The sequence below is a fragment of the Carya illinoinensis genome, chromosome 3 (assembly GCF_018687715.1).
Source record: "Carya illinoinensis cultivar Pawnee chromosome 3, C.illinoinensisPawnee_v1, whole genome shotgun sequence".
In the NCBI taxonomy this organism is placed as follows: domain Eukaryota; kingdom Viridiplantae; phylum Streptophyta; class Magnoliopsida; order Fagales; family Juglandaceae; genus Carya; species Carya illinoinensis.
This window is the reverse complement of record NC_056754.1, coordinates 17,965,559-17,977,071: the sequence shown is the minus strand read 5'-3', so window position 1 is coordinate 17,977,071 and position 11,513 is coordinate 17,965,559. Positions and strand designations below refer to the sequence as shown.

Below are 11,513 nucleotides of genomic sequence, written 5' to 3'. Positions count from 1 at the left end.
GATCCTCAATGGGTGCCAACAAAAAGAGGACCAAAATCTTTGAGACAAAGAACCCGAGAGAGACTCAATCATTGAAGAAAATGCATTGTAGCATTCGCAAGATTGAGAGTCATACAAGGAACAACTGCCTTTCATTCGAGTATAGTACTTTTCTCTAAATTTTTGTTTTTATTTTAATCTAATAACTTCGTTTTTATGCTTTTATTTTCTTTCATATAGGGATGTTTGAAATATAAATTACAACATATCACAAATAGTGGAACTTGAATAAGAAACATGAAGTTGGTGTTTAATTTGAAATATGCAACTTCTTTGTCACAAACATGGTGGTGCTCTTATTGCCAAACTTACTTTATTTTTTATTTTTAATGTTACAGGTAATGCCTATAGAGATGAAGGCCTTTATTCCATGGAATCTGTTGTCACTGCTAACTTTTGGACCTATGTATTTAGAGCACCTAATGTATTCAATTTGAATAATTTGACTATTATTGGACGTAATGTATTTGTATTTTGATGATTTTTGGACCTAATGTATCAAACTGTTAGACCTGGCTCTAAATTGCTAGAGAAACTATTCTCTGATGCTAGAGAAATTTATAGTTTCTTTGTAGTTCATTATTGTATACGTTCACTCTAGTCATTGAATGAATCTCCCTATTTTGAAGAATTAAACTGTGGATTTAATGTCTTCTAGATATATGCAAGTAGTGGCATCCAATTTGGAATCTACATATTGCTCTCCTTTATGCTTATTCAATTCGCCTATTAGTTGACAAGGGACTGGAGTGGATAGGCTATGTACAAAATTACATCCAAACAGAGGTGGACTCCAACACTTGTGCAGCTTCAAATTCTGGAGCGCATATTTAAACAAGGGACTGGAACTCCAAGCAAGAATAAGATGAAAGAGATAACCTCTGAACTTGGTCAATATGGCCAAATTTCATAAATAAATGTCTATAATTGGTTCCAGAATAGGCGTGCTCATTCAAATAAAAAACAATTACACTACAAAGGATCTTAGCATTGGCCTACCAACCATATGATCCTAGCATTGGTCGAGATACATGATTATGTTCAAATAGAAAACAATTACAGCACAAAGCACAACAATACAAAATCATGAAAAGAATAGAACTTTTAATGTTTCATTGTACTTATTTTCCATAAATTTAAATTTTACTGCTTCAGCCGTTACACGTTCTTGATTGATCCTGTCATTCCTCCTTTGAGCTAACTCTAATATCATTTTGCAACAACTGTTTTGTTCAATTTCAAAATAAACCCATTAAAAAAACTGCATTGTTTGTTTAACTTGTAATTTAGACAATTGAAAAATCGTCTACCAAAACTAGTATTTTTGACCAAAATCCGTAGCTTTGATGGAATTTCACAGTGCCAACATGGTGTCTCCAACCTGGCATCGTCTCTTATTCTTGAAGTCCAAGAACTTAAACTAGTACTGTTGTTAGATTGCATTTACTACGTTAACTAATATTAAACATAACAATATAGATCTATGACTCAAATTAGGGGAGCCAGCAAGTGCATGCCATTAATACTAATGATAATGAGATGGTGCATGGGAGTCATTAATACTTCTTTAATTACAGCACATAGCTAACCCACAAAACAATAATTAGTTGTTAATGCTAATGCTAATGAGATGGTTCATGGATGTACAAGTCCATGCCACATTCCATAGCAATTCCTCATTTAGACACAGTGTAGCATGACACAAGTTAGTGCCAAGATTGGAAAATAAAAAATTAAAAAGGTATGGTGACACCTAAAAAACTCACAATGGGTAGTCTCAAGGTTTGAAGACTATGCTAGAACATTGTATTTTGGCACCCCCAGAACAATATAGACTATGCCAGATGGGTAGTATAGTTAATTGGGTAAAATATGATAAAATACACTGAGTGCCAAATTCCACATTGGTTTGTTATTAGGAGGGCTAATTCTATTTCTTAATCAATTTTAATACTTCTAGTAATCAATTTTGGGTATTCTAGTAATCAATTCTAATCCCACAAAACAACATAGAGCAATACCATAAAATTAATTTGTCACAAGATTCACAGTTTGTAGGAATTAGCAACTATCATGCCTATTTGCACAGCCATCAATTGTACAAATGGTAGATACCAACAAGAAGTTATTGTACAAGGGAGGATCTAATCAAAAGTTTCATTACATGCCAACAAGTTTGTAGTTTCACTAGACATTCATCATGAAAGTTGGACTGAATCGAAGCAATGAAACAAAAACAACTGCCCATACAAAACACAGAACAAAGATCTATACGAAGTTACACAGATGCCCAAGATCAGTGTTTCATGAGAATAGTACCTTCATCCATACGAAATTAAATAGATGCCCGTATTTTTCGCAGAGAGAGGAAATTTTATAGTGGGGAATCGAGGCCAAAAATCCTACAACAAAAACACAGACCATTACAAATTAGGGATTAGAAAAATTTGGGATTACAAAAAATTTGGGATCATGAAAAATTAGGGATTAGGAAATCTTCTCAAATATGAAGTGAACTATCCAAGTACAAGCTCTCGTTCTCGATGACTCGTTTTCGTGAAATTAAATAGGTATGATTTTGGGTTCGTTTTCATGATGGGGAAGGAGAGAGATCGAATGGTGAGAGGGATGAATTCAGGTTCGGGTTAAGGTTTTTGTGAAGGAGGAAGGAGAGATATGGAAGGAGAGAGAGTGATTTCTGCATACCAGAGTCCAGACTCAGAGAGAGAGAGAGGAGGGGGGGGGGGGGGGGGGGGGGGGGGAATAGATGCCCTGTAGTGCAAAGAGGTAACTTCTTCATCAACGCCTTGGGTAGCACATTGCTATTAGTTTCCGATTTTCATCCCTTGTAGAAGACACCTGTTATAATTTATTCTCGCGAAGATAAAAAAAAAATATATATTAATTATTAGCAAACAATATCTTTTATGAGATCATCCTATGGGCTCTTATTTTTTAAAAGAAAGATGCATAGAAGAGAAGTCATGATATGGAAAATATTAATAAGCATGCGGGATCAGTCCAATGATCTTAATGCGAACCCTGTCGCATTAGGAATCTAACTGCATGCAAGCTAGGGATTATTAATTTTGATTATGGGTATATTACCATATTTCCTCTTTCGGCTTCATAAAACAATGATGATATATCTGCTGGCACTGGCCTGGTTATATATAGTAATTTCTTATCCACACAGAAATAATTAATAGAACTTCTCCAGAATTATATTTCATTTCCTATTACGCATACTTTTCCTTCTAAGACTAGGAGTAGGATAAAGAACCTTAATTTAGCTAATCTATAAATTATGACTTACTCTTAGTTTTCTGTCACATAAATAATTAAGAGTTAGGAGATCAGTGAGTTGAAGGAGATCGAATATGGTGGTCTTGAGTTCTGATGCTTTCGAGAGTTTTCTCGTCATGTTGGCAGATGTTGCTCTTCATCCTGATAAATATGAAGAAGAAAATGTTACGGAACAAAGCTTTGACGAGAAGGATAATGGCAATGGGGTTTTCTTGGAAGAAAATTCAGTGGGAGAGAGAGATTACGAAAGGATGTGATTCACAATTGGGTTGGTCATATTGTAGTTCCCTCACATGGATTAATACAAAGCCTAAGGAGCAGGGAAAGGCTTCTAAAGAAGCCAACAACTGAGGCAGTGGCGACACCGCAGAGTCAAGGACCTCATGCGGAGAAACTTATGTTTTCTGCCATGCAAGCCCATACAAATACTAGAGGAAGGAAGCAAAGCAGGTTCAGAAAGAATGAAGGAAAACCCTCGTGAATGGAATCATCGAACAAGAGGCAAAAGCCCAATGTGACCGCCATTCCAAACGTAGTAGTACCGTCGGACTTGCCTGACGAATATAAGTATCGTAATGCAAGGAAATGAATAGAACCGACGTGGTTTTGGTAATACAAAAATCCGCGACCGACCTAGAAAAAGTTAACAATCGTTTATCCATACCTTTCCGACAGATCAGTAATATTAATTTCTTGAGAGAGAAAAAAATCTTGCCCAACAAGAAAAAATGGTAGTGTCATTCATGGAATCCTTGTACGAAATGAGTATGATGGTTTTGACTCTTTTGAGGCAATGGGACATGCTCAAAAGTTCGGGGAAAATAACCTCGATGTACGCACTAAGGACTCACTGGATTGCTGTCGCCAAAGATAAGTACAATCTCAAGGTTGACGATGTGGTGCAGATTTGGTCTTTCCGAGTTGGTAAAGGAGAAAAACTTCGCTTGGCTCTTGTTCTTGTAAGCAGGAAAGGAGTTAATAGCAGCAATAATAATGCAGTAGGCTAGGAAGCTGGCCGGAGCTGTCAGTTAATGTAGAACCTGGAAGTACCAGCCATAATGGAGAAGCAGGAGTAGACAAACAACAGTGGTGACGGTACTACTAGAAATTCACTTACATTGAACTGGGGGCTTTTGGATTTTATCGGATTCTTTCTATCCTTGCACCTTACAATTAAACATTGATTTTTTTTAGTAATAAAAATTTTATGTATAGTTATTTTTGTAGATTTTTTTATACACTTTAATAATATAATTAATTATTTATTAAAAAAATTAATCTATTTAATCATATCAATAAAGTGCGTAAAGAATATATAAAAATAATTATATGTAATATTACTTTTTCATAATAATAATAATAATATGATTTATGTGATATGATATGCTTATTTTATGTTAGGATGTCGTACCATTAAAGTATTTATAAATATTTTATTGTTTAATGATATATCATGATCGATCTCGTGAAGAAATAGAAGTATCATATATACACGTGTACTTCAAAAGTACCTGATATTTAGTTCATATTTTAAATGATATTTATATATCAAAAACTTGAATGGATAATCAGTTAATGTAAAGCTAAAAATGTCGTGAAAGAGAAGACTACTTTTATAATGAGAAAAAACCACTTCAAATTTCTCGTATGAACAAGTGATGACCGGTAATAATATGATTTAAAATTAAAAAAAAAAAAAAAAGTATATTTCTCTTAGTTGTATATATACAATTCGCCAAATAGCCTCAAAATCTTATTGTACACCGGAGGGACACGTAAATTAATGATAATTGACATTCTCTCGAGACATGTAGTGTCATTAACGTAAAAGATGAATAATGAAATTCTACATAAAAAGCTTTTTGCAATATTTGATTATGATTGCAAATGAACAACAATACCATTCTACAAGTCGGTCTGGAGTTTGATAAGTTTTATTTATTTATTAAATTAGCCATTATTGAAGAATAATTATATATAATTTATAATTTAATCTTGCAAATTAATTGTATAAAGCCATGGCCTCAACTTGAACCCCACTACCTATTTGAACTTGACTTATTTAAACTCTTATTAGCACTTATGTTATTTACTATATGATTACTAACCATTTTAATTTCATTTCCCATTCAATTTCTTTTTTTTTTTAATTGATTCCTTATTTGAACGGGAATTTCGTAAAATTAGATTTCTTTAAGAATTGCTAATTTGAGGACCAAAAATACGATTAATGTGAATTGGTCATGTTACGTAAAAATGACCCTATTTCATTAATCAAAATCATTTTTACTATTATAACTAAAAGCCCAAAAAATTAATATAAAAAAGATTAAAAAGAATGGATCGTAAAGAAATGACAAAGGTGACGTTTCTTATTATTATATGATATATCAATAGTTCAAAGACACTAGACTTGACCGTACATACCACAATGCACCCAAAAGAGCCTACTACTCGAGGAGCACGTACGGATATCGACGGCTGCCTTGGACTAGACTAAATCCTGTACAAGTGTACAGACGACAAACACAATATACTCAGCCGTATACAGAGAGTCAGAGACAGGTCCAGGCATCCTTCGGGAGAAAAGAAAAAACGACGAGAACTAAATATTTCGTTCGTCCCATCACAGGCCATGGTGATCTTCGACATCCTCCGACGGATTAACCTGAGCCATGGGGGCCTTGCCGCAGCTTACATTCCCTTCCAGATCATCACAAATTCCATTCAGCGTCCTATCCGAGTCCACCTGTTCCGCCCAGTTCGCTTCTTCTCGTCCGCCTAGGATCTGGTCGAACGGTACAGCGGTGGGATGAATGTGTGGGAATGGCAAGAACACGCTATGTACCGCGATCTTTAGGTTGCGTATCACGTCAGGAACCCTGATCCTCACGTAGTTTATACTAACTGGGGCCCCCGACAAGCCTCCACCCGCGGTGGTGATCCTTAGCGACTGCCCTCGCTCGAGCGTCGGTAGAGTAATCTCCGTAGGGAGCTTCTCAAGGTCGGAGAACGTCAGGTAATGGTTCGGTACTATGTGGAAGCGAATATTACTGATGTATGCGTGAGAACCAGAGAATATCGAGACGTCGTCAACCGCGAAAACCGTCATGTTGTTGAGGCCAACGAGTTCGCCGTACTTAACCTTCATGGCGAGCGCCAAGATGTTAAAGCCGTTGTTACGGAGCCTAAGCATGGTGTCCCGGAGCATCAAGTGCATGACAGCGGACTGAGTTGTGGAATAGATCTGGTGCGTCACCGTGCGCTCAGGATGGAACGGGAACGAGAGCGAGGTCATCCTCTCGACGTCGCAAGAGAAAGGCGAGAGAGGAGCAACGAAGCCTTGAAGGCCGTGAACCACCACCAGGCCGTTGTTGAAAAGATCAGGTTGAGTGACCTCCACTCCTCCGATGAAGACCTTGGCAGCGGCGGAGAAGCTGCCATTCTTGGACCTTTCGGAGGTGATGGTGATGCATCGGCCTGGGCTCAAAGTCTCGATCCTGGTACCGAAAGCAAGCTTCCGGAGATAGTCGACCGTGAAGAGGCCAGGAACAATGTGTTCTCGGAGGAGGTTAGGTATGGAGCAAGAGATGCAGGAACGGAGGGAGGAATCGGAAGGAGCGAAGAGAGTGTAGGGACCGGGCCAGGCCGTAGAGGCGGAGTCGGAAAGAGAGGGTGCGGCTGTGGCGAGCTCGTTGAAGCCGAGATGGGAGAGGATCGGAGGGAGTAGAGATGTGTGGGAGAAAAACGACTGGTCTTGCTGTTCCTGAGATGGTGTTGGTGCAGGCGGTGGAGTTAAAGTTGAAGAGGGTGTGATGCTTTGCTCCAGCACGGGAATGGTGCTCGCACTCGAGAAGCAGAGAGATGCAATGATTGGGATGGCCAAGAGAAGCAGCGTATATCGCAGAGAGGTCGCCATGAGAGGGACAGTAATTAGAGAGATGTGAAGTGAGTGAGCGATACAAAATGAAGGAGAGAGCATTTATTCTTCAAGCTCGGCTGGCGTACGGATCAGAGACTGGGGGTAGTTACAGAATCTTACCGTGCGCGCGTGCAGGGCGCGTGTATGAGAATCGGGGAGCCTAATGGGCCCCTGGAGATTAGAAAATTCTGGAACTCTTTTTTTATTATTATTAAATTTTCATTCTGTTGGGATTTTCTGGTTAGAATTATGGAAAGCTAATGGTAAGTGTGAGGGAATTTTTGCTCCGGCCAAAGGCTAGGAGACAAGTTCAAACATGACAAACTCAACTATTGGGCGGCCCCTCAGCACATTAGAACTCAGCCTATAGTCACAATTACGCTGTAAGACCCCTAAGATGCAAGAAATGAGAGGACACATCACCCGATATTTCCCTACAACACGTAACCTTAAATAATACTGTATAGGTAAATGAGCAAAAAATGTGAAAAATCCTTGATCTTTTGAGAGACAAAGGAAACAACGTGTATCTACCTGATAGAATGAATGAAAAGTCATGACGCATTAAAAAAATATAATTAAAGGAACTATTGAGGTGAAATATCCTCCTAACACGAGGTATCGGCAGTTAAATCTCATAAACATAGTGTAAGGAAATTTTTTTCCATCGGCCTATGGTCAAATTGCGTGGGAAGTCTCAAAAGATGGGAAAGGAAGGTACACATCACCACAATCTCTCTCTATTATGCCTAAGCTCAGAGAACCTATGCAGGCAGGTAGATGGAAAACATAGAGAGCTCTTAATCCTTTAATAAGTAAGAATGAATCTGACAAAACGCACCTAAAATAAGACAGAAGGAATAAGAAGTTACGTCATATTTATGACGTCACCTCAAGGCACAATGCCACATTAAAGAGTTTTGACTAAGAGAACAGCTGATGTGACATATACCACTGATACAAGGTATGGGCAACAGACCACCCCCAAGAAACTTGGAATATAAGACAATTTTTATGTAGAAGAAGTCTCTTTGAAGTCCATACTCTCTCGTACAAACTATTAAGATGATATTGATTTAAGTATCGGAAATTCTCCGGCCTCTACAAAAGCTCCTGAATCTCTTTATTTTTTCTGTGTGTGCAAGCATAAGAACAAAGGATCCGAGTTGTTGAAACCTAGTCTAAAGGTGTGCGAAACGCGACATTAAAATCAGTGAGTATTAGTGTTGAATGTATAAATATTATAATTAAGTATTTTGTAAAAATATAGATCTCATTAAGATAAAGCGAATATTTTTATATAAGCCGTATGACTTGTATATATCTTTGGACAATGATATGTCCAAATCAGGTTTTTTTTTTCTTTTTTTACTTTTTTTAACATTTTTTAAAAGTATTTAAATATTTTTTAAAAATAAAAAAAAATCATATATTCATTTAAAACTAATTCTTTTATCATTAAGTTAAAAACATAATATGCGTTTCGGAAAAAACTTTCTACCAAAAGTTTATATAGAAATAGTATTTTCCTGTATCATTTTTTCGTTCTGAAAGAGAATGAAAAGCACCATATAATCAACCATGTCAAGTCACGATGGTGCATAATTTCTTGTGAAATTCTTTAATGTTAACTCAAAAATTAATGTATTTTGATTGGTATGTGAGATTATAAAATTAGTTTAATTATAAAATAGATTTAATATATCTTATTAAGTTATATCAATTTATAAATTTATTTTTATAGAATTTTTTTTTTTTTGTAACTATAAACACTTTTCTAATTTCTAATTATTCGCTTCACCAAGAAGAACACAGAAGAAACGAAGAAGAGATGAAGATCTTATAAATTTTCGTGGAAATGTTGATCTCAAATGTTTAAATAATAAATTTATAGAGTTTTTCTATATTTATAATGTAAATTATTCATTTAGATTTGAAAAGAAATCATTTATGAAAATTGAATGGCCCTAGGCGGATATTTTGGCTTTTACATTTTTTTTTCTTTATTTTAGACTACAAGTTTATTTTTTGACTCTCAATTTAGATCAGATTATTTATAATTTATATATAATTTATTCATATATAGACTATTATTTTGGAATATAATTTATATATATATAATTTATTCATATATCGATTATTCCAAAACAGTATTGGTATCGAAATATTTCATTCCAGTATTTTGATCGGTACGGTATTCAAAACTTTGCTTGCATCTTGTCAAGAAATATTTGAGGCCAGATAGGTCGATTCGTGCAAGTTCACCAGCCATCGCAATTTACAAAGATTCTAGTGTTGCCGATATCCCTCCCATTCCACCATTTATGAATGGAAAATACTACATCTATTTAAGAAAAATTTACTTCTCCACGTATCAATTACTGATATGTTGCAAATTATGAAATTTGAAATTCAAAATTTAAATTTAAAAAAAATAAAAAAACTAACTAAATGAATATTGTAAATAAAAATATAATAAAATTGTAAGTACATATAATGCTACTTTTTTTGAATTGGAGGGACATGTATTCATGAAGAACGCTTCGTTTCTAAAGTAATTTGACGCATAGTATGCATGCATCTTTGATTTAGTATTGAATTTGATGGAAAAAGATTGTTTGAAGCTCTTGTTCAAATTTGAAGGTCTTGAATGAGAGAGATATAGATAAATCAATTTTGTGCAGTCAATTTTGCGCACACTTTGCACATCCTCATTCACGTGGTGCGGCAATTTTATAAAAAATAAATTAATAAATGAGAGAGAGAGAGAGAGAGAGAGAGAGAGAGAGAGAGAGAGAACGCAAAGAAGACGACGGACGACGAACAAGGCTCCATTTTTCCGTACTACCTTGTTAAAGACACAATCATTGATTCAAAAGCCCTATGACTATTGAATATTAATTTGATTAAGTTTTTAACTCTCAGGATCATAACATTCCACTATGGTTCCGAATCCAACGGCCACGGTGGCCCACTCTATGGACACCAACCCAGTAGTAACCCTTTTTGTTTTGGCGGCTTCACTCATCTATCAGTATTTAATGACTTAACACCATATATATACATATTACCAAGACATTTTAATCCAGCCTATTGGTCGTCTCCTCCGTTACTTGAACTCATGACGTGGTCCCTACTCTGATACCAATTGTTAAAGACCCAACCATTGATCCAAAAGCCCTAAAACTGTTAAATACTAATTTGATTAAATTTTTAACCTTCATGATCATAATAATGGAGGGTAGTGACCTCGATTCCTACAGGTGGTGAAGAGGAAGGGAAAGCCGTTGTCACGGTGTCTCGCAAGGAAGGGAAATTACGTTTGATTTGGGGCTAGAAAAGTTTTGGGGTTAAATGGTGTGTTTTAGATCATTTTGGTAATGAAATGTACCGTTTAGTTAAAATATAGTCCTCTCCTACCAATATTTTAATTTTCCCACTCAAAACGCCCCTTTGCATCTCTCCATTTATAAAAAACACATAATGTGAAATGTAAAGTTTCATTAATCTAATGCGGCCCACCACGTCATTTCAGTTCTTGCGCAAAGAGTTTACCAAAATGACTACATATGAAGTTTTTTCAGATAAATAGTGTAAGGAGATTTTTTCCCAGCCCATGGGATTTCCTAGGCCCAGCCCCTTAGGAGGGGCCCACAAGGGAGAGTAAGACCCACTAGGAGAAGGGAACAATAAGAGGGATGAGGGATATCACTAGAAATCAAAGATGAAGAGAAAGAGAGGGGACAAGAAGAGACTAGGGGGGATGGTGTCAGAAGGCATGGTGTAAGAGGGAGAGGGGACAAGGTGTCAGGACCCCAAGGAAAGTGGCCCAGAGCCACACCTCGACACTAGCCTTGACAAGCCATGACACGCCCATGACACGCAGCAGCAAGACTAGTGGCATGCCTCAACAAGCATGTCATCCAGCGCACAACTTCAGTCTGTGCCTTGCAGCACCAATGCCCAGACCACCCACCTGAGCCATGCAGAGTCAACACCCAGGCCACCTGCCTGGGCCATGCAGCATCAGGGATGCTGTGCCAACCAGCAGGTCAACGCATGACAACCTACCATGCCTGTCAGCAGGCCATGCACGGCAATATGCTGTGCCCACCAACAGCCATGAGCGAGACCAGTCCAACCGTGGGCCATGATTCATACTAGGCCATCCATGGGCCATTGCATGCCACGACCACCATGGTCTATGCAAGTCTATTTTATTGCTCTCATTTATTTTTAATTATAT

At 37.0% G+C, this 11,513-nt stretch overlaps 1 protein-coding gene and 1 long non-coding RNA gene across 3 annotated transcripts; both read right to left on the bottom strand.

The window, feature by feature from the left end:
* Positions 1–905: 905 nt before the first annotated feature.
* On the bottom strand, positions 906–3,150 carry LOC122303581. Of its 2 annotated transcripts, none has more exons than XR_006240766.1 (2): positions 2,359–3,150; positions 906–1,262 (listed from the first exon to the last, which is right to left on the bottom strand). It is a non-coding gene; the product is annotated as an uncharacterized LOC122303581 (long non-coding RNA). The 2 variants fall into 2 exon arrangements; XR_006240767.1 differs by lacking the exon at positions 906–1,262 and adding an exon at positions 1,322–1,465.
* A 2,545-nt stretch (positions 3,151–5,695) lies between these two features.
* LOC122305547 (fasciclin-like arabinogalactan protein 21) lies at positions 5,696–7,321 on the bottom strand. The gene has a single exon (XM_043118143.1). The coding sequence runs from the start codon at positions 7,262–7,264 to the stop codon at positions 5,972–5,974; it is 1,293 nt and encodes a 430-aa protein (XP_042974077.1). The 5' UTR covers positions 7,265–7,321; the 3' UTR covers positions 5,696–5,971.
* Between the last annotated feature and the right edge of the window lie 4,192 nt (positions 7,322–11,513).